This window comes from Tachyglossus aculeatus, chromosome 1, assembly GCF_015852505.1.
Source record: "Tachyglossus aculeatus isolate mTacAcu1 chromosome 1, mTacAcu1.pri, whole genome shotgun sequence".
In the NCBI taxonomy this organism is placed as follows: Eukaryota; Metazoa; Chordata; class Mammalia; order Monotremata; family Tachyglossidae; genus Tachyglossus; species Tachyglossus aculeatus.
The window spans coordinates 64,624,355-64,648,775 of record NC_052066.1 but is presented as its reverse complement, the minus strand read 5'-3'; the positions used below and the strand labels follow the sequence as shown (position 1 = coordinate 64,648,775).

At 45.9% G+C, this 24,421-nt stretch overlaps 1 protein-coding gene across 1 annotated transcript in view; it reads right to left on the bottom strand.

Annotated features, from left to right (window-relative positions):
* Positions 1 to 24,421, bottom strand: part of DGKG (diacylglycerol kinase gamma) — a 459,919-nt gene that overhangs the window by 183,529 nt on the left and 251,969 nt on the right. Inside the window, exon 21 of the mRNA XM_038750502.1 lies at positions 16,676 to 16,740. Coding sequence (XP_038606430.1) covers positions 16,676 to 16,740 — 65 coding nt within the window. The remainder of the gene's footprint in view (positions 1 to 16,675; positions 16,741 to 24,421) is intronic.

Below are 24,421 nucleotides of genomic sequence, written 5' to 3'. Positions count from 1 at the left end.
TTCCACTAGGCCATCCTGCTCCTATAGCATGGCCTAGACAAAAGAGAATTCAAAGAGAATGTAAGGCTTGCTTCATTTGGACTCTTCAAATGCTTACTTAATACAACACTTCACACTCAGTAGGTACTCAGTAAATAGCGTTGATTAGCTGAGTTACTTTGGGTATCTGAACTGATGCTGCTTTGAAAGGGGGTGAGAGGCCATGGGGAAATTCTGATCTTTTCTGGGTTTACTGGATTAACTGGAATCTCCCAACTTGCTCTCTGAGCTCTGCTTTGTACAGCTTCCTGTGAACTATATAAAGGGTTTTCCCTTCAGGATCCAAGACCAAAATAGAATGATTTTTTTTTTTTCACGGTTAGCTTGGATTTAGACGAGGATTTTCCAAACCCCAGCTTCCAACCAGTGGAGAAAATGGCTAGGTTGTTTTTTTCCACCTAACCAAGTCGACGTTTTTTTTTTTCTGTAAAGGCTGGTTTTCAAAAGATTTTTCAGCTCACCCCTCCCCTAAATCACGAGGGCAATAACGGCTGTTTGGTTGACACTGGGTCTTATTTTAACCCCCAGGAAGCCTGCTGTTCTACCCTGGCCTTGCCAATTCACATTTCTGATTCGCAATGAGGGGTGAATGAAGTTAAATGGGTTTGAAGGTACATTTTCCTCTGAGGTTAAGGCCCTGGACAACAGAGCTGGTTAGCAAAGCACCGTGGCTTAACAGTCTGCAGCAAAACCGAGTTCAGTTGCCATGTTGACAAGAGGATTTTGACTCCATTTTCCATGGAGATTGAAGGCCAGTGGTTGTGTAGGAGTAGTACATCCCCCCAACTTTAATCAGTTAATCAATCAATGGTATTTATGGAGCACTTGCTGTTTGCAGATCACCCTACTAAGTGCTTGGGAGAGTACAACACAACGATATAACAGACACATTCCCTGTCCACAGGGAGCATAAGCTCCTTGAGGGCAGAGAGCAGCGTGACCCAGTGGATAGAGCCCAGCCTGCGAGTCAGAAGGACCTGGGGTTGTTATCCCAGTTCTGCAACTTGTCTGCTATGTGACTCTGGACTAGTCACTTCACTTCTCTGGGCCTCTGTTACCTCATCTGGAAAATGGGGATTAAGACTGTGAGTCTTTTTGTGGGATAGAGGCAGTGACCAACCCAATCACCTTGTATCACCTGAGACTAGTGTCCTACACATAGTAAGCACTTAACAAATACCACAATTATACAACTCTCCTGTATTCTCCCCGATGCTTAGTACAGTGCTCTGCCCACACACTGAGTGCTCAGTGGATACCATTGATAGTGTGCTCACATTCAACAGGATATTCATTCTGCCAGAATGATAAGTATGGGTTTTCACATTTTATTTTCCTCACCATCACAAGGCATCCCCCAGTAGCTGGGGGATAGTTGACTCTCTATCAATATAATAATAATAATAATAACAATGATAGCATTTGTTAAGCGCTTACTGCAAAGCACTGTTCTAAGCGCTGGGTGGGGGGGAGGAATACAACGTGATCAAGTTGTCCCATGTGGGGCTCACAGTCTTCATCCCCATTTTACGGATGAGGGAACTGAGGCCTAGAGAAGCTAAGTGACTTGCCCAAGGTCACACAGCAAACAACTGGCGGAGCCGGAATTTGAACCCATGACCTCTGACTCCAAAGCCCGGGCTCTTTCCACTGAGCCACGCTGCTTCTCTAGCCACACTGTTTCTCTATATGCTTCTCAATGTGCTTCTCTATATGCTTCTCAATATGATAGAGATGATGATATATGATGCGGTGATGATAATGGTTTTCAAGTTATGTACCATATTGCCTGCAGTTTTTGTTGTTGTTTTCAGTACAGGACTAAAAGACCCAAAAATAGTTCAACTCTAAAAGAGCTGGAAGCATTTCTGAGGTGGGAGGGAGAGGAATCTGGTGTAAGCCTTGCCGAACAATAGCCAACTACCTTTCCTCTGCTTGAAAATTCCACTCAAGAGTTGAGTGTTTTGGAAAACAAGAAAATATGCTGGATTCATGTCCAGCAGCATGGTATAGTGGATAGAGCATGGGCCTGGAAATCGGAAAGTCACGAGTTCTAATCCCAGTTCTGCCACTTGTCTGCTGGATGACCATGGGCAAGTCACTTTGGTTCTCTGGGCCTCAGTTACCTAAACTGTAAAATGGGGATTGGGACTGTTAGCCCCTCATGGGACAGGAACTGTGTCCAACTCGATTTGCTTGTATCCACCCCGGTGCATAGTACGGTGCCTGGCACAAAGTAAATACTTAACAAAGACCATTATTATTATTATTATTATTATTATTATTATTATTATTATTATTATTATTATGTCTCACCACTGCCACTGCCATCCTACACCTATGTGGCACAGTGCTAGAATGACTTTTCCATAGTCCTGTCCCCCTGCACCCTAAGAAGCATGGAGGATCCTAGAATCATAGGCTGCATAAGAAGGGGGATAAGAAGCAGATGATACCACAAAAAAACCCTATGGATATTCTCCCAAACCTCCCTAAACCCCTGTAATTTATTTATTTCATTCATTCAATTGCATTTATTGAGCTCGTACTGTGTGCACAGCACTGTACAAAGCATTAGGGAAACTACAATACAACAATAGTGACATTTCCTGCCCACAACGAGCTTACAGTCTATTTATTTATTTATTTTAATGTCTGTCTCCCCCTCTGGACTCTAAATTCATTGTGGGCAGGCAATGTGTCTGATATATTGTTATAATGTACTCTTCCAAGCACTTAGTATAGTGCCCTGCACACAGTAAGCACTCAATAAATATGATTGACAGGCTGGCTATTCTAGTCTTTTACTCTATTACTATTGCTCCATTATTTCCTCCTCTCTGTAATATGCTGTGTCTGTCTTCCCATGAGATTGTAAGCTTTTTAAGGGCAGGGATCAGGTCTACGCATTTTATTCATTTTATTGTACTCTGCTAAGTGGCTAGTAGGTGCTCAGTTAATGAGAGAGGCAGCATGGCTTACTGGAAAGAGCAGGGCCTTGGGAGTTGGAGGACATGGGTTCTAATCCCAGCTCCGCCACTTGTCTGCTGTGTGACCTTGGGCAAGTCACTTAACTTCTCTGTTCCTCAGTTACCTCACCTGTGAAATGGGGATTAAGACTGTGGGTCCCGCGTGGGACAACCCGATTACCTTGTATCTATCCCAGCGCTTAGAACAGTGCTTGGCACAGTAAGCGCTTAACAAATACCCTAATTATTGAGAAGCACTGTGGCTTAGTGGATAGAGCTCGGGCTTGGGAGTCAGAGGTCATGAGTTCTAATTCTGGCTCCACCACTTGTCAGCTGTGTGACTTTGGGCAAGTCACTTAACTTCTCTGTGCCTCAGTTCCCTCATCTGGAAAATGGGGATTAAGACTGTGACCCCCACTTGGGAGACCCTGATAACCTTTTATCTCCCTCAGCGCTTAGAACAGTGCTTGGCACATAGTAAGCACTTAACAAATACCATCATTATCATTATTATTATTATTATTATTGCTGCTAATTGGTTGATTAACTAATGTTATCCGAGATTATTGATACTGTACTCTCCCGAGCACTTGGTACAGTTTTCTGAACACACTAAGCACTAGATAAGCATGAGTAATAATTATGGTATCTGCTAAGTGCTTACTATGTGCCACGCTAAGTGATGGGTTAGATACATGGTAATTCATTCATTCATTCAATCATATTTATTGAGCACTCACTGTGTGCAGAGCACTGTACTAAGCACTTGGGAAAGTACAATTCAACAATAAACAGTGACAGTTGCTGACCACAATGAGCTTACAGTCTAGGTGGGGGGGAGACAGACATCAATACAAATAAATTAAATTACAGATAGGTACAATAAGTGCTCTACATAAGTGCTGTGGGGTTGGGATGGGGGGAAGAGCAACGGGAGCAAGTCAAGGGTGACACAGAAGGGAGTGAGAGATGAGGAAAAGTGGGGCTTTGGGAAGGCTTCTGGGAGGAGATGGGCCTTCAATAAGGCTTTGAAGGTGGGGGAGAGTAATTGTCTGGCGGATTTGAGGAGGGAGGGCATTCCAGGCCAGAGAGTGGGGCTTTGGGAAGGCCTCTGGGAGAAGATGGGCCTTCAATAAGGCTTTGAAGGCGGGGGAGAGTAATTGTCTGGAGGATTTGAGGAGGGAGGGCATTCCAGGCCAGAGGCAGGACATGGTCCAGGGGTCGATGGCGGGACAGGGGAAAACAAGGCACAGTGAGAAGGTTAGCACCAGAGGAGCAGAGGGTGCTGGCTGGGATGGAGAAGGAGAGAAGAGAGGTGAGGTAAGAAGGGACAAGGTGAAACGGGAAAGCTTCAAAACAAATGGTGAGGAGTTTTTGTTTGATGCAGAAGTTGATAGACAGCTACTGGAGATTTTTGAGGAGCGGGGTGACGAGTCCTGAACGTTTCGGTAGAAAGATAATCCGGGCAGCAGAGTGAAGTGTGGACTGAAGTGGGGAGGGGCAGGAGTTTGGGAGGTCAGAAAGGAGGCTGATGAAATAATCAGTCGGGATAGGATGAGTGATTCTACTACTGTGGTAGGCTCCCAAGAGCTTAGGACAGCACTCTGCACATGGTAGGGGTTCAATAAATACGACTGACTGATTGATTAACTCTGCAAGACATAATAATAATAATAATAATAATAATGGTATTTATTAAGCGCTTACTATGTGCAAAGCACTGTTCTAAGCGCTGGGGGGATACAAGGTAATCAGGTTGTCCCACAGGGGGCTCACAGTCTTAATCCCCATTTTACAGTTGAGGTAACTGAGGCCCAGAGAAGTTAAGTGACTTGCCCAAAGTCACACAGCTGACAATTGGCGGAGCCGGGACTTGAACCCCTGACCTCTGACTCCAAAGCCCGGGCTCTTTCCACTGAGCCACGCTGCTTCCCGACATGCAACACCCGGGGCTGGGGGAGGGGGGGGGGCACTGGTGGCCATTGGTGGCCACTGCCTTGAAGCCATAGATTCCCCCACCTTCCCTCTCTCCCTCCCTCCATGAGGGCTGCCTCTTCTCACAATCTACCTTTTCGGCCTGCAGCCCCTGATCCCTCTCCCCATGGTAACTGGCCTCAGGGAAGTGGGGAGGGAAGCAAGAAGTGTTGGTAGGGAACGATGGGAAAGAGGTTTGGGGTGGAAGGGAGAGGAGAAAGGGAAAGGGAGGAGGAAGAAGGCAAATAAATAAATAAATAAATGATGACATTTATTAAGCACTTAGTTCAAAGCACTGTTCTAAGCGCTGGGGCGGTTACAAGGGGATCAGGTTGTCCCATAGGGGGCTCACAGTCTTAATCCCCATTTTACAGATGAGGTAACTGAGGCACAGAGAAGTAAAGTGACTTGTCCAAAGTCACACAGCTGACAATTGGTGGAGCTGGAATTTTTACCCATGACCTCTGACTCCAAAGCCCGAGCTCCTTCCACTGAGCCATGCTGCTTCTCAAGATGAAAAGAGGAGGGGGGAGGGAAAACAGGTAATGGGGAGGGCCAAGAGAAAGGAAGAACAAGGGAGGATGAGGAGAGAAGAGATGGGCAGAAGGGAATAATAATAATTATGGTATTTGTTAAGCGCTTACTGTATGCCAGTCGCTGTACTAAGCGCTGGGGTGGATACAAGCAAATTGGGTTGGACATAGTCCCTGTCCTACATGGGGCTTACAGTCTCAATCCCCATTCTCCAGATGAGGTAACTGAGGCCCAGAGAAGTCACACAGCACACATGCGGCAGAGTCGGGATTAGAACCCATGACCTTCTGACTCCCAGGGCCGCTTTCTATCCTCTATGCCATGGAAGAGGAAAATGATATTCCTTCCCCTTTCCCCTCTCCTGACTCCCCATCACTGTTTGTACATATTTATTACTCTATTTATTTATTCATTTATTTTACTAGTGCATATCTATTCTATTTATTTTATTTTGTTAGTATGTTTGGTTTTGTTCTCTGTCTCCCCCTTTTAGACTGTGAGCCCACTCTCGGGTAGGGACTGTCTCTATATGTTGCCAATTTGTACTTCCCAAGTGCTTAGTACAGTGCTCTGCACATAGTAAGCGCTCAATAAATGCAATAGATGATAGATGATGATGATGCTTCTCCTGTATCCTCTCCTCTCCCCTCTGCAGCCACAGAGAGACGCAGTTTCAGGTGCATCACGTGAAAAAAGGGGTGGAGAGGGGGGAAGCCAGGACCCAACAAGGGCAGGGACCGTTTCTATATGGTGCCAACTTGTACTTCCCAAGGGCTTAGTACAGTGCTCTGCACACAGTAAGCGCTCAATAAATACGATCGAATGAATACCCTGACAATGTGGGTAGACTGAAGTCCTAAGGGTTCCCTCAGTGGGGCCCGGAGAGCAGGGAGGAGGAGCCTCTGAAAGTTAGTCCGTCAATAATAATAATGATTGATGATGATGACGATGGCATTTATTAAGTGCTTACTATGTGCCAAGCACTGTTCTAAGTACTGGGGAGGTTACAAGGTGATCAGGTTATCCCACGGGGGGCTCACAGTCTTCTTCCCCATTTTCCAGATGAGGGAACCGAGGCCCAGAGAAGTGAAGTGACTTGCCCAAAGTCACACAGCAGACAAGTGGCACAGCCGGGATTCAAACCCATGACCTCTGACTCCCAAACCCAGGCTCTTTCCACTGAGCCACGCTAATTATGGTATTTGTTAAGAGCTTATTATGTGCCAAGCACTGTACTAAACACTGGGGTAGATACAAACAAATCAGGTTGGATGCGGTCCTCGTCCCCTGTGGGGCTCACAGCCTCAATCCCCACTTTACAGAAGCGGTGTGGCTCAGTGGAAAGAGCCCGGGCTTTGGAGTCAGAGGTCATGGGTTCAAATCCCTGCTCCGCCAATTCTCAGCTGTGGGACTTTGGGCAAGTCACTTAACTTCTCTGTGCCTCGGTTCCCTTATCTGTAAAATGGGGATTAAGACCATGAGCCCCATGTGGGACAACCTGATCACCTTGTATCCCCCCAGTGCTTAGAACAGTGCTTTGCACATAGTAAGCGCTTAACAAATGTCATGATTATTATTCTGTGAGCCCCCCGTGGGCCAACCTGATCACCTTGTATCCCCCCAGCACTTAGAACAGTGCTTTGCACATAGTAAGCACTTAACAAATGCCATTATTACGATTATTATGATTATTATTATTACAGATGAGGGAACTGAGGCCTAGAGAAGTGAAGTGACTGGCCCAAGGTCACACAGCCGACAAGTGGCAGAGCCGGAATTAGAACCCATGACCTTCTGACTCTCAGGCTTGTGCTCTATTGAGTCAATCCTATTTACTGAGTGCTTACAGGGTGCAGATAAACAAGTGCATTGCTCCCTTCCTGGCCGGGAAAGGATGGTGGGGCGAGGCTGGGCACAACAGCTCACACCCCAGGACTGGCACCGCCACCATCACAGACTGGCATTCTGGGGATGACGGTTGCTCCCCCGGGGCCGTGACTGCCCCAGGACTTCGCTGCCACCAACCTGTGTCTATTATCATCATCATCATCATCATCATCATCAATCGTATTTATTGAATGCTTACTATGTGCAGAGCACTGTGCTAAGCACTTGGGAAGTACAAATTGGCAACACACAGAGACAGTCCCTACCCAACAGTGGGCTCACAGTCTAAAAGCGGGAGACAGAGAACAAAACCAAACATACCAACAAAATAAAATAAATAGGATAGATATGTACAAGTAAAATAAATAAATAAATAAATAAATAGAGTAATAAATATGTACAACCATATATACATATATACAGGTGCTGTGGGGAAGGGAAGGAGGTAGGATTTGGAAACTCCAGAAAGCCTGTGGATAGGGATTGTGTCTTCCTACTCTTTCGTATTCTACTCTCGCGAGTGCTTTGTACAGTGCTCAGCACACGGTAAGTGCTCAAAAAATATCATTGATTGATTGAAGCAGGGGGAGTGGAGGAGGGCCCAGCTAGCCAGATCCAAGGGCTGCCGCTAACCTCCTCACTGGGCCTCGTTCTCTCCCGTCCCGTCGTCGACCCCCGGCCCACGTCCTTCCCCTGGCCTGGAATGACCGCCCTCCTCGCATCCGCCAAACTAGCTCTCTTTCTCCCTTCAAAGCCTACTGAGAGCTCACCTCCTCCAGGAAGCCTTCTCCCCTTTCCCTCTCTTCCTCCTCCCCTCCCCATCGCCCTCACTCCCTCCCTCTGTCCTACCCCCTCCCCCTCCCCACAGCACTTGTGTATATTTGTACATATTTATTACTCTATTTTATTAATGATGTGTATGTACCTATAATTCTAGTTATTGTGATGGTATTCAATCAATCAATCAATCAATTGTATTTATTGAGCGCTTACTGTGTGCAGAGCACTGTACTAAGTGCTTGGGAAGTACAAGTTGGCAACATGTAGAGACAGTCCCTACCCAACAGTGGGCTCACAGTCTAGAAGGGGGAGACAGAGAACAAAACCAAACGTATTAACAAAATAAAATAAATAGAATAGATATGTACAAGTAAAATAAATAGAGTAATAAATATGTACAAACATATATACATATATACAAGTGCTGTGGGGAAGCGAAGGAGATAAGATGGGGGGGATGGGGAGGGGGACGAGGGGGAGAGAGTATTGACACCTGTCTACTTATTTTATTTTGCTGTCTTCCCCTTCTAGACTGTGAGTCCACTGTTCGGTATGAACTGTCTCTATATGTTGCCGAATTGTACTTTACAAGTGCTTAGTACAGTGCTCTGCACACAGTAAGCGCTCAATAAATACGATTGAATGAATGAATGAATGAACAAATGAACGAATGAATGAATGAGTGAATAATGTTTGGAGGAGTGGGTTTGGCACTCTTCATTCACCCCCCCTTCCTCAGGTCCCAGCACTTATCTTAGTGGAAAGAGTCCGGGCTTGGGTGTCAGAGGTCATGGGTTCCAATTCCACCTCTGCCACTTGTCAGCTGGGTGACTTTGGACAAGTTACTTCACTTCTCTGGGCCTCAGTGACCTCATCCGTATAATGGAGAATACGACTGTGAGCCCCACGTGGGAAAACCTGCTGACCTTTTATCTACCCCAGTGGTTAGAACAAGTGCTTGGCACATAGTAAGCACTTAAGTTGGCCCTTATGTTGCCAACTTGTACTTACCAAGTGCTTAGTACAGTGCTCTGCACACAGTAAGTGCTCAATAAATATGATTGATTGATTGATTAACAAATACCATTCTTCTTCTTATTATTATTATCTGGAATTTATTTATATGAATGTCCGTCTCCTCTTCTAGACTATAAACTCACGGTGGGCGGGTAACGTGTCTGTTATATTGTCATGGTGTACTCTTCCAAGTGCTAAGTACATTTCTCTGCAAATAGTAAGCGCTTAGTAAATATGAATGATTGATTGATTCCCCATGGTGATAGCAGCGTGGCTCAGTGGAAAGAACCCGGGCTTGGGAGTCAGAGGTCATGGGTTCAAATCCCAGCTCCACCACTTGTCAGCTGTGTGACTTTCGGCAAGTCACTTAACTTCTCTGTGCCTCAGTTCCCTCATCTGCAAAATGGGGATTAAGACTGTAAGCCCCATGTGGGACAACCTGATCACCTTGTATCCTCCCCAGCGCTTAGAACAGTGCTTTACACAGAGTGAGCGCTTAACAAATTCCATTATTATTATTACTATTACTATAACAAGTCTCAAATATTGCTGGTTCCATAACAATAAGAATAAGAATAACGACAGTATTTATTAAATGCTTATTGTGTGCCAATTACTTAGTACAGTGCTCTGCACACAGTTAGCGCCCAGTAAATATGATTGATTGATTGATTCCCCATGGTAATAACAAGTCTCCACTATTGCTGGTTCCATAACAGTAATAATAAGAAGAACAATAGTATTTGTTAAATGCTTATTATGTGCCAAGCTCTGTTCTAAATAAATAAATCATAATTAAATAATGATGGCATTTGTTAAGCGCTTACTATGTGCAAAGCACTGTTCTAAGTGCTGGGGGGGGGGGGTACAAGATGATCAGGTTGTCCCACGTGGGGCTCACAGTCTTAATCCCCATTTTACAGATGAGGGAACTGAGGCTCTGAGAAGTTAAGTGACTTGCCCAAGATCACACAGCAGACATGTGGGGGAGCTGGGATTAGAACCCATGACCTCCAACATATATACCTGTATATATGTATATATATTTGTACATATTTATTACTCTATTTATTTATTTTACTTGTACATATCTATTCTATTTATTTTATTTTGTTAGTATGTTTGGTTTTGTTCTCTGTCTCCCCCTTGTAGACTGTGAGCCCACTACTGGGTAGGGACCGTCTCTATATGTTGCCAACTTGTACTTCCCAAGCGCTTAGTACAGTGCTCTGCACACAGTGAGCGCTCAATAAATACGATTGATGATGATGATGACTCCCAAGTCCGGACTCTTTCCACCGAGCCACGCTGCTTCCCCAATCAGGTTGGATACAGTCCCTGTCCCGCATGGCACTTACGGTCTTAATCCCCATTTTACAGACGAGGTAACTGAAGCACAGAGAAGTGAAGCGACTCGCCCAAACACACACAGCAGACAAGTGGCTTATGTCCCTTGACTCCCGGGCCTGTGGTCTATCCACTAGTCCACACTGCTTCATTTAAGGGGCAGGACTCTCAGGCACACTGATATTTCCTTAGTTAAGAATTTCTCCAGCAACAGTAGCTGCGTCAGAGAATCTTAAAATAGATCCTGGCCTGCTCCTGACCTTGAATTGTTCCCAAATTAAGCACAGAGGTCACCACCCTTCCGAACCATCCTTCCCTTAGGAGCTCTTTTGTGTGCCCGTCCACTCTCCTGACCTTTCTTTCTTTCCTGGTAGACACCAGCTTATTGGCGGTTCCCTTCATGTCTAACCTGGACTCTCCTCCTCGTGGCTCTGGAGTTTCTCCCCCACCTCTGACTATAATAATAATAATAATTGTGATATTTTCTAAGCCTTACTATATGCCAGGCACTGTACTACGTGTTCGGGTGGGTACAAGCAACTTGGGTTGGACACAGTCCCTGTCCCACATGGGACTCTAGTCCCTTCTCGACTGTGAGCCCACTGTTGGGTAGGGACCGTCTCTATATGTTGCCAACTTGTACTTCCCAAGCGCTTAGTACAGTGCTCTGCACACAGTAAACGCTCAATAAATACGATTGATTGATTGACTGACACGCTCTCGATCCTCGTCCTCCTCTCCATCCCCCCATCTTACCTCCTTCCCTTCCCCACAGCACCTGCATATATGTATATATGTTTGTACATATTTATTACTCTATTTATTTATTTATTTATTTTACTTGTATATATCTATTCTATTTTATTTTGTAGTATGTTTGGTTTTGTCTCCCCCTTTTAGACTGTGAGCCCACTGCTGGGTAGGGACTGTCTCTATATGTTGCCAATTTGTACTTCCCAAGCGCTTAGTACAGTGCTCTGCACACAGTAAGTGCTCAATAAATACGATTGATGATGATGATGAGGTAACTGAGGTCCAGAGAAGTGAAGTGACTTGCCCAAGGTCACACAGCAGACAATGTGGGGTAGGGACCGTCTCTATATGTTGCCAACTTGGACTTCCCAAGCGCTTAGTACAGTGCTCTGCACACAGTAAGCGCTCAATAAATACGATTGATTGATTGATTGACTCACACTCTCGATCCCCGTTTTACAGATGAGGTAACTGAGGTCCAGAGAAGTGAAGTGACTTGCCCAAGGTCACACAGCAGACAATGTGGGGTAGGGACCATCTCTATATGTTGCCAACTTGGACTTCCCAAGCGCTTAGTACAGTGCTCTGCACACAGTAAGCGCTTAATAAATACGATTGATTGATTGATTGGCTCACACTCTTGATCCCCATTTTACAGATGAGGTAACTGAGGTCCAGAGAAGTGAAGTGACTTGCCCAAGGTCACACAGCAGACAATGTGGGGTAGGGACCGTCTCTATATGTTGCCAACTTGGACTTCCCAAGCGCTTAGTACTTTTACTAAGTAAAAGTAAGTTTTACTAAGTGTAAGTAAGTTTTACTAAGTGTCTCCCCCTTTTAGACTGTGAGCCCACTGTTGGGTAGGGACTGTCTCTATGTGTTGCCAATTTGTACTTCCCAAGCGCTTAGTACAGTGCTCTGCACATAGTAAGCACTCAATAAATACGATTGATTGATTGATAGTACAGTGCTCTGCACACAGTAAGCGCTCAATAAATACGATTGAACGAGTGAATGAAGTGGAGGAGCCGGGATTAGAACCCATGACCTTCTGAGCCCCAGGCCTGAATTCTATCCACTAGGCCATGCTGCTATTCTGACCCTTTCCTCCTCACCTAAATCCTTCCCTCTAAGGAGAAGCAGCAGGGCCTACTGGATAGAGAATGGAGCTAGAAGTCAGAAGGACCTGGGTTCTCATCCCAGCTCCACCACTTGTCTGCCGCGTGACTTTGGGCAAGTCACTTAGCTTCTTGGTGCCTCAGTTACCGCATCTGTAAAATGGGATTAAGATTGTGAGGGAACGTGGAAGGTGGTCCTTTTAGTCCCACGTGAGGAGTACTGAGTGTGTGCGTGAGGTCGACCCTGTTGACAGATACCGCTCTGGGCTGCTCTTCTCTCCGCAGAACCAGTGCCCTAAACTTCAGGGTTGTCTACTAGGGAGATAATAATAATGATCATAATAATCATTACAATAGTAATAATAATGGTGGCATTTGTTAAGCGCTTGCTATGTGCCAAGCACTGCTCTAAGCACTTACTATGCCAGAGCACTTTACTAAAGGCTTGGGAGCGTCCAATACAAAAGGTATTGGATCCAATACCAAGATCCAAACTAGGAGCTTACGGTCTACCAGGGGAGACAGGTTGTCCCACATGGGGCTCCCAGTCTTCATCCCCATTTTACAGATGAGGGAACTGAGACCCAGAGATGTTAAGTGACTCGCCCGAAGTCACACAGCAGACAAGTGTGACTTTTATTTATTTATTTTTTATTTATTTTACTTGTACATATCTATTCTACTTATTTTATTTTGTTAATATGTTTCGTTTTGTTGTCTGTCTCCCCCTTCTAGACTGCGAGCCCTCTGTTGGGTAGGGACCGTCTCTATATGTTGCCAACTTGTACTTCCCAAGCGCTTAGTACAGTGCTCTGCACACAGTAAATGCTCAATAAATACGATTGATTGATTGATTGTGAGCCCCACATGGGACCTGGCCTGTATCCAACCTGTTTAGCTTGGTGACAGTTTAGTTTGGAAAAATATATATTTTTAAGATATAGCGTTATAACTGCTTTACTCTTCCCAAGCGCTTAGTACAGTGCTCTGCACACAGTAAGCGCTCAATAAATACGATGGAATGAAAGAATGAATTAGCTTGTATTGGCTGGCACATAGTAAGCGCTTAACAAATACCATTTGAAAAAAAAAAAATGACTGTGCTCCCGATAATGTCTCCAGGTGAGTGGTTGACAATTTTTTCCCTGACATCCCCCAGGAAAAAAAGCTTTCCCGCTGTGTGTGTGGAGACTGGGGGTGGGGAGGTTTCTCTTAATAATGAAGGGAAGAGTAGTGAGACGGCACAGAGGAATAAGGGAAACGCAACAACTAAGAAAACCGCCATGGTTCCTAATATGTTCCAGTGCTAGATTTAACCCAGCCAGGGAAAAAAAAAAAAAAAAATAATAATAATAATAATTTTGGTATTTGTTAAGCGCTTACTATGTACCAAGCACTGTTCTAAGTGCTGGGGGAGATAGAAGGCAATGAGGTTGTCCCCCATGGGGCTCACAGTCCTAATCCCCATTTTACAGATGAGGTAACTGAGGCCCTAAGAAGTTAAGTGACTTGCCCAGAGTCACATAGCTGTTAATAATAATAATAATAATAATAATGATGGCATTTGTTAAGCGCTTACTATGTGCAAAGCACTGTTCTAAGCGCTGGGGGGATACAATGTGATCAAGTTGTCCCACGTGGGGCTCACAGTCTTAATCCCCATTTTTACAGATGAGGTAACTGAGGCTCAGAGAAGTTAAGTGACTTGCCCAAGGTCACACAGCAGACTTGTGGTGGAGCCGGGATTCGAACCCATGACCTCTGACTCCAAAGCCCGGGCTCTTTCCACTGAGCCACGCTGCTTCTCATCAAGACTTGTGGTGGAGCCGGGATTCGAACCCACGACCTCTGACTCCCAAGTCCGTGCTCTTTCCACTGAGCCACGCTGTGTGCAGGGCACCGTACTAAGCGCTTGGGAGAGTACAATAGAACCCATCTCTATATGTTGGCAACTTGCACTTCCCCAGCGCCTAGTACAGTGCTCTGCACACAGTAAGTGCTCAATAAATACGATTGAAGTAATGAATGAACAATATAAAAGACACATTCTCTGCCCACGACGAATTTACAATCATTCATTTCATCAATCCAGACTAGGGCCTATGTGGCAGGAGACTGCTGGGGGCCTTTGGGTGCAAGAAAACAATAGGGGAGGGTCTAGAGAAGCAGCGTGGCTCAGTGGAAATCAATCAATCAATCAATCAATCAATCAATCGTATTTATTGAGCGCTTACTGTGTGCAGAGCACTGTACTAAGCGCTTGGGAAGTACAAGTTGGCAACATATAGAGACGGTCCCTACCCAACAGTGGGTTCACAGTCTAGAAGGGGGAGACAGAGAACAAAACAAAACATATTAACAAAACAAAATAAATAGAATAGATATGTACAAGTAAAATAAATCAATAAATAAAGTAATAGAGTAATAAAGAGCACGGGCTTTGGAGTCAGAGGTCATGGGTTCGAATCCCAGCTCTGCCAATTGTCAGCTGTGTGACTTTGGGCTAGTCACTTCACTTCTCTGTGTCTCAGTTCCCTCATCTGTACAATGGGGATGAAGACTGTGAGCCCCCAGTGGGATAACCTGATCGGCTTGTAACCTCCCAAGTGCTTAGAACAGTGCTTTGCACATAGTAAGTGCTTAATAAATGCCATTATTATTATTATTATGGGAACAGGTCAGGGATAAACGCTTAGTACAGTGCTCTGCACACAGTAAGCGCTCAATAAATACGATCGAATGAGTGAATGAGTGGGAGAGAGAAGAGGAATAGCTGATAGTGACTGCCCTACTTTCCCAGCACGGCTGCCCTCTGCTGCAAGTAGGGAACAGATTGAAGACCCCATCTATCCCCTCCTGGATCCTCTATTTCTTCCACTGGATTCCTCTTTAAATGACTGGATCCAGGAGGGAAGCCTAGGGAATAATAACAATAATAACAATAATAATAATGGCATTTGTTAAGCGCTTACCATGTGCAAAGCACTGTTCAGGTTACAAGGTGATCAGGTTGTCCCAGGTGGGGCTCACAGTTTTCATCCCCATTTGTCAGATGAGGGAACTGAGGCCCAGAGAAGTGAAGTGACTTGCCCAAAGTCACACAGCCGACAAGTGGCGGAGCCGGGGTTTGAACCCATGACCTCTGACTCCAAAGCCCGGGCTCTTTCCACTGAGCCACGCTGCTTCGCTAATGAATGAATAGGGAATGAATAGGGCAGGATAGGGGAGTGGATTCTGGGAAGAACAGATGATCTCCAGGGAAGCGATTTGCCTCCAAGAACAGACTCCCAGGCATGAAGCAAACCCCTTCTCTCCTGTTCCCCGGGTTCCGGCTCACTAATCCTTTGCTCAGTGGGGAAAACCAATCTCCCAACCAGGCCAAGCCGCGTTTGTGAACATTTTTTCCCTTTGGTTCTTCTTGGAAATTCATTCATTCATTCAATCGTATTCATTGAGCGCTTACTGTGTGCAGAGCACTGTACTAAGCGCTTGGGAAGTACAAGTTGGCAACATATAGAGACGGTCCCTACCCAACAGCAGGCTCGCAGTCTAGAAACAAAAGCCTTTCTTCCAGCATCAAGGGCTAATCCCATGCCAGGAACAATTCCCTGGGAGCAGGTGGGGCGACATCGCGTCATGTCACTACCTTCCTTCCTTCAATCGTATTTATTGAGCGCTTACTGTGTGCAGAGCACTGTACTAAGCGCTTGGGAAGTCCAAGTTGGCAACATCTAGAGACGGTCCCTACCCAACAGTGGGCTCACAGTCTAGAAGGGGGCGACGGGGGCTTAGTACAGTGCCTGGCACGTAATAGATGTTTAATTTTTTTTAAAAATATGGTTCTCTCTCCTGCTTAGATTGTGAGCTCCAAGAGGGGCAGGGATGGTGTCCAACCAAATTAGCGCTTAGTACAGTGCTTGGAAAATAATAGGCGCTTTACAAGTACCATTTTAACAAAAGTGACTCCTTCTCCCTCCTCCTTAGGCCAAAGAGCTTATGGGGGACAAGGCCTCTTCCCTGTCCAACCTGAGGATTTAGCATCGCTCCCGGCGCTGAGTACAGTGTATGGCCTTTATTGGGAAGTGTCTAGCAAATCCTACAGTGATCAATAAACTAAATTACCTCTTTTCCCACGGCCCGAGCCGGATCCAACCGCCAGAGAGGCGATTTACTGATCAGAGATGGATATTGGGGAGCGGGGTGAGGGGGATGGAGAGGAAGACTGGGTTTGGGGGGCAGCGTCGGCCAGAACTTTACCTGCTGTTGAACTTTTCAGGATGTTTCTCCCGCATCATGTGGAATCTGTGAGCGATGGATGCATCCTACAAGGAAAACAGATCAAGTCAAATGCCTGGTTTGGTCGCCAAGATCACCCCCTCTGATCAATCCTCATCCGATCAATGGCGTTTATTTTATTTTTTTGTTTAGTTTTCGTTTGCTTTATGGCATTTGTTAAACACTTACTATGTGCGAGGCACTGTTCTAAGCATTGGGGCACATAGGAAGTAATCAGGTCAGACACAGTCCACGTCCCACGTGGGACTCACAGTCTAAGGACCCTTTTTACATGTGAGGTAACTGAGGCTTAGCAAAATTAAGTGACTTGCCCAAGGTCACACAGCAGACAAGTGGTGGAGAAGGATTAGAACTCAGGACCTTCTGACTGTCAGGCCCATGCTTCATTCATTCATTCATTCATTCATTCAATCGTATTTATTGAGCACTTACTGTGTGCAGAGCACTGTACTAAGCGCTTGGGAAGTACAAGTAAGAGAAGCAGCGTGGCTCAGTGGAAAGAGCCAGGGCTTTGGAGTCAGAGGACGCGGGTTCAAATCCCGGCTCCGCCAATTGTCAGCTGTGTTACTTTGGGCGAGTCACTTCACTTCTTTGTGACTCAGTTACCTCATCTGTAAAATGGGGATTAAGATTGTGAGCCCCTGTGGGACAACCTGATTGCCTTGTAATCTCCCCAGCGCTTAGAAGAGTGCTTTGTACATAGTAAGCGCTTAATAAATGTCATCATTATTATTATTACAAGTTGGCAACATATAGAGACGGTCCCTACCCAACAGCGGGCTCATCCACTAGGCCGCACTGCTTCTCTATTGAGGGCTCACTGTGTGCACAGCACTGTACTAAGCGCTTGGGAGAGTATGTTACAATAGAGTTGGTAGGCATGATCCCTGCCCACCAGGATCTTACCGTCTAGTAGGGGAGACAGACAGTCAAGTAAATTATTCATTCATTCATTCAATCGCATTTACTGAGCTCTTACTGTGTGCAGAGCACTGTACTAAGCGCTCGGAAAGTACAAGTCGGCAACATATAGAGACGGTCCCTACCCAACAACGGGCTCACAGTCTAGAAGGGGGAGACAGACGACAAAACAAAACAAGTGTCAATACCATCAGAATAAATAGAATTATAGCTATATACACACCATCAATAACATAAATAAATAAATAAAAATTAAAAATAAATAAATAAATAAAATAGAGTAATAAATCTGTACAGATACATACAAGTGCTTTGGGGAGGACAGCACTTACAGCTAGGGAGCGGCAGACTATAAGGATATGGACATAAATGTGGTGAGGCTGGGGGTGGGCTAAGTATTAAATTCATTCATTCATTCAATTGTATTTATTGAGCGCTTACTGTGTGCAGAGCACTGTACTAAGCGCTTGGGAAGTACAAATTGGCAACATAAAGAAGGGAGTGGGAGAAGAGGAAAGGAGGGGCTTCGTTGGGACTTTAGCCTGTAACGCCGCACAAGGCCAAGAGGTCGTTCATTCAATCAAATTTATTGAGCGCTTACTGTGTGCAGAGCACTGTACTAAGCGCTTGGACATACAGAAGGGAGTGGGAGAAGAGGAAAGGAGGGGCTTCGTAGGGGCTTTAGCCTGTTAGGCCGCAGAAGGCCAGGAGTTGGTTCATTCAATCGTATTTATTGAGCACTTACTGTGTGCAGAGCACTGTACTAAGCGCTTGGGAAGTACAAATTGGCAACATATAGAGATGGTCCCTACCCAACAGTGGGCTCACAGTCTAGAGTTATTATTATTATTATTATTATTATGGTATGTTAAGCACTTACTAGGTGCCCAGCACTGTTCTAAGCGCCGGTTCAGAGGGCAGGCTTTGTTGCCACAAAGGTATATAGGTGACGCGGAAGTGGGGATGAATAGGGTGGGGTAATGGGGGGTTAATTAGGGAAGGAGAAGCAGAGTAACCTAGTGGACGGAGCCCAGGCCTTGGGGTTAGAAGAACCTGATCTCTGCTGTGTGACCTTGGACAAGTCACTCAACTTCTCTGGGCCTCATTGACTTCATCTGTAAAATGGGGATTAAGACCGTGACCCTCACACGGGACACGGACTGGGTCCAAGATTGTAAACTCGCTGTGGGCAGGTAATGCGTCTGTTACATTGTTATACTGTACTCTCCCAAGTGCTTAGTACAGTGCTCTGCACACGGTGAGGGCTCAGTAAAATAAGATTGATAGGTTAGTGTGTATCTAAGCAGCGTGGTTTAGTGAAAGAGTACGGGCGTGGGAGTCAGAGGTCATGGGTTCTAATTCCGGCTCCGCCACTTCAGCTGTGTGACTTTGGGCAAGTCACTTCACTTCTCTGTGCCTCGGTTACCTCATCTGTAAAATGGGGATTAAAACTGTGAGCCCGCCGTGGGCCAACCTGATTACCCTGTATCTACCCCAGTGCTTAGAACAGTGCTTGGCACACAGTAAGCGCTTAACAAATACTATTATTATTATTATTATTATTATTATTATTATTATTATTATTATTATTATTATTATTATTATTCATGCTTAGTACAGTACTTGAGAACTAGAGAAGTACTAGAGACACAGCATGGCTCAGTGGAAAAGAGCATGGGCTTTGGAGTCAGAGGTCATGGGTTCAAATCCCAGCTCTGCCAATTGTCAGCTGTGTGACTTTGGGCAAGTCACTTAACTTCTCTGGGCCTCAGTTACCTCATCTGTAAAATGGGGATTAAGACTGTGAGCCCCCCGAGGGACAACCTGATCACCTTGTAACCTCCCCTGAGTTTAAAACAGTGCTTTGCACATAGTAAGCGCTTAATAAATGCCATCATCATTATTATTATTATTATTACTTGGCAAACTGTAAACACTAAACAAATACCATAAAAAAGGCCTCTTGGAGGGGATGTGATATTAGTAGAGTTTAGAAGATAATAATAATAATAATTGCATTCGTTAAACACTTACATGCGCAAAGCACTGTTCTAAGTGCTGGGGAGGATACAAGGTGATCAGGTTGTCCCACGGAGGGCTCACAGTATTAATCCCCATTTGACAGATGAGGGAACTGAGGCCCAGAGAAGTGAAGTGACTTGCCCAAAGTCACACAGCCGACAAGATGGGAAAAGCGGTAGTCTGTCGGATAACCGAGCGACAGTTCTTAAGCTAATTATGGTGGGAAGGGGTGGAGGGTGCCAAGTAGATGAGCACCTGCCCGGAGGGGGAATTCTCTATTGCAATGCAGCGTGGCTCAGTGGAAAAGAGCACGGGCTTTGGAATCAGAGGTCATGGGTTCAAATCCTGGCTCCGCCAGTTGTCAGCTGTGTGACTTTGGGCAAGTCACTTAACTTCTCTGTGCCTCAGTTACCTCATCTGTAAAAATGGGGATGAAGACTGTGAACCCCCGGGTGGGACAACCTGATCACCCTGTAACCTCCCCAGCGCTTAGAACAGTGCTTTGCACATAGTAAGTGCTTAATAAATGCCATTATTATTATTGCAATGTGTATATTCCACGGAATAATAATAATAATGATGGTATTTGTCAGGCACGTACTTTGTCCCAGGCACTGTACTAAGTGCTGGGGTGGAGACAAGAAAATCAAGGTGGACACAGTCCTTCGTCCCAAATGGGGCTCACAGTTTCAATCCCCATTTTCCAGGTAAACTAACTGAGGCCCAGAGAAGTGAAGTGACTTGCCCACGGTCACTAAGCAGACAAGTGGTAGAGCTGGCATTAGAACCCATGACCTTCTGACCCTCAAGCCTGTGGCTCTATCCTCTTCGCCACGCTGCTTCTCTGACATACGCAACCCCACCCAAAATCCAAAGCGGACACATAGTAAGCGCTCAATAAATACGATTGATGATGATGTATGCGATCCCACCCAAAATCCATAGTATATCCAGACATACACAACAACCCCGCACAAAATCCAGAGTGTGACGACACATATATGCACGAAATCTGTAGTATATGGAGGCATACGCTTAGTACAGTGCTCTGCACACAGTAAGCGCTCAATAAATACGATTGATGATATGTAACCCTACCCCTAATCCACAGCATATAGAGACACGTGTGACCTCGCGTAGAATCTACAATATATCGGACAGACATTCTTAATACACTCTGGATTTTGGGTGAGGTCTCTTAGACTCTTCAGATCGAGGGGCAGGTGTGCCTGCACCTGTTTTGCCAAGCTAAATCAATCAATCGTATTTATTGAGCGCTTACTGTGTGCAGAGCACTGGACTAAGCGCTTGGGAAGTACAAGTTGGCAACATATAGAGACGGTCCCTACCCAACAGTGGGCTCACAGTCCAGAACTGTTATGTACAAAATGCCATTCATTCATTCATTCAGTCGTATTTATTGAGCGCTTACTGTGTGCAGAGCACTGTACTAAGCAGTTGGGAAGTACAAGTTGGCTACATATAGAGACGGTCCCTACCCAACAGTGGGCTCACAATCCAGAACTGTTATGTACAAAATGCCATTCATTCATTCATTCAGTTGTATTTATTGAGCGCTTTCTGTGTGCAGAGCATTGTACTAAGCGCTTGGGAAGTACAAGTTGGCTACATATAGAGACGGTCCCTACCCAACAGCGGGCTCACAGTCTAGAAGGGGCCAGTGATGGCCTGGTGGAAAAAGCATGAGCGTCTCAGTCAGAGGACCTGGGTTCTAATTCCGGCTCGGCCAATTGCCTGCTGTGCAACCCTGGGCAGGTCACTTCTTCATTCATTCAATCATTTATTGTGCGCTTACTGTGTGCAAAGCACTGTACTAAGCACTTGGGAGAGTACAATATAACAAAACACAAGCACAGTCCTGCCCACAGCGAGTTCACAGTCTAGACACTTAACTTCTCTGTACCTTAGTTCCCTCAACAAAAGCCATGGGTTCTAATCCCGGCTCCGCCACTCGTCTGCTGTGTGGTCTTGGGCAAGTCACTTAACTTCTCTGTGCCTCAGTTCCCTCATCTGTCCAATGGGGCTTAAGACTGTGAGCCTCATGTGGGACAACCTCATTACCTTGTATCTACGCCAGTGCTTAGAACAGTGCTTGGCACATAGTAAGCACTTAACAAATGCCAGCAGTGTGGCTCAGTGGAAAGAGCCCGGGCTTGGGAGTCAGAGGTCATGGGTTCGAATCCCGCTCCGCCACTTGTCAGCTGTGTGACCTTGGGCAAGCCACTTAACTTTTCTGTGCCGTAGTTCCTTCATCTGTAAAGTGGGGATTAAGACTGTGAGCCCCACGTGGGACAACCAGATCACCCTGTATCCCCTCATAGTGCTTAGAACACTGCTTCACACATAGTAAGTGCTTAACAAATACCATCATTATTAACTGTAAAATGGAGACTAAATACCTGTTCTTCTTCCCACATAGACTGTGTCCAACCTAATTAACTTTTACTTACCCAATGTTTGACACATAATAATAATAATAATAATAATAATAGCATTTGTTAAGTGCTTACTATGTGCAAAGCACTGTTCTAAGTGCTGGGGAGGTTACAAGGTCATCAGGTTGTCCCACGTGGGGCTCACAGTCTTCATCCCCATTTTACAGATGAGGGAACTGAGGCTCAGAGAAGTGAAGTGACTTGCCCAAAGTCACACAGCTGACAACTGGTGGAGCAAGGATTCATTCATTCATTCATTCATTCAATCGTATTTATTGAGCGCTCACTGTGTGCACAGCACTGTACTAAGCCCTTGGGAAGTCCAAGTTGGCAACATGTAGAAACGGTCCCTACCCAACAGTGGGCTCACAGTCTAGAAGGGGGAGACAGATGACAAAACAAAACATATTAACAAAATAAAATAAATAGAATAAATATGTACAAATAAAATAAATTAATAAATAGAGTAATAAATACGTACCAACATATATACATATATACAGGTGCTGTGGGGAGGGGAAGGAGGTAAGGATGGGGAGGAGGGGGCTCAGTCTGGGAAGGCCTCCTGGAGGAGGTGAGCTCTAAGTAGGGCTTTGAAGGGAGGAAGAGAGCTAGGCTATAATAATAATTATTATTATTGTGGTACTTGTTAAGCGCTTACTATTTGCCAAACACAGTTCATTCATTCAGTCATATGTGTTAAGCACTTATTGTCCGCAGAGTACTGTGCTAAGCGCTTCTAAGCGCTGGGGTAGATAAAAGTTGGACACAGTCCCCGTCCCCCGTGGGGCTCACAGTCTTAATCCCCATTTTCCAGATGAGGTCACTGAGGCCCCGAGAAGTGACCTGACTTGCCCAAGGTCGCACAGCAGACAAGTGGCAGAGGCGGGATTAGAACCCAAGTCCTTGTGACCCCCCCCGCAAGGCCCGGGCTCTTTCCACTATGCCATGCTGCTTCCCGCCCTCAAAGAACTGACCATCTCCAGTCTAGTAATGAGCTCCCATACAGTATCCAATGATTGTCAAGGATGTGGCTGCCAATCAATCAGTGGTACTTACTGAGCGCTTACTGGGTGCAAGAGCGCTGTACTAAACGCTTGGGAGAGTGCGGTCTTCTAGACTGTGAGCCCACTGTTGGGTAGGGACTGTCTCTACATGTTGCCAACTTGTACTTCCCAAGCGCTTTAGTACGGTGCTCTGCATCATCATCATCATCATCATCATCAATCGTATTTATTGAGTGCTTACTTACTACTACTATTACTATGGATTTGAACCCATGACCTCTGACTCCAAATCCCGGGCTCTTTCCACTAAGCCACGCTGCTTCTCAGCATAATAAGTGCTTAACAAATACTCAAAAAAAAAATTCCCGTGATGGTAGCATTCCCGGGCAGAACACCAGAGAGGGACTTCCTAGGTCTGAGTGTCACCGCATCTCTATCAATCAAGGCTTTTCCTAACCCTGCGTGGCACAGTATTCCCTTCCAGCACGACGGTCGAATCTCTGGCACAAACGGGAAGCCATCCAGGTTTGCCTGGAATGATTTCTTTTCTCCCCATGGTTTCACCCATCCTCCGTCTGCTTATTGCTCGGGGCTCCATTTTCCTCTGGGTGTTGTTTACAGATCCGCTCCACTGCATTTTTGTTTTGTTCTCTTCTTCAGTTTGCCAAATTAAGGTGAACAATAACCTCTCCTAGAGCTCCTCTCTCTGTCCACGATCTTTTGGTCCGGTTGCCCTCGGGGCAGAGGAATCCCAAGGTGTGGATGGATTACTGCATCAGCCTTCTCTCTGATCTCCCATCCTCGTGTCTCTCCCCACTTCAATCCATACTTCATGCTGCTGCCTGGATTATCTTTGTCCAGAAACGCTCGGGGCATATTATTCCCCTCCTCAAAAATCTCCAGTGGCTACCAATCAATCTGCGCATCAGGCAGAAACTCCTCACCCTTGGCTTCAAGGCTGTCCATCCCCTCGCCCCCTCCTACCTCACCTCCCTTCTCTCCTTCTCCAGCCCAGCCCGCACCCTCCGCTCCTTTGCCGCTCACCTCCTCACCGTACCTCGTTCTCGCCTGTCCCGCCATCGACCCCCAGCCCACGTCCTCCCCCGGGCCTGGAATGGCCTCCCTGTGCCCCTCCGCCAAGCTAGCTCTCTTCCTCCCTTCAAGGCCCTACTGAGAGCTCACCTCCTTCAGGAGGCCTTCCCAGACTGAGCCCCTTCCTTCCTCTCCCCTTCGTCCCCCTCTCCATCCCCTCATCTTACCTCTTTCCCTTCCCCACAGCATCTGTATATATGTATATATGT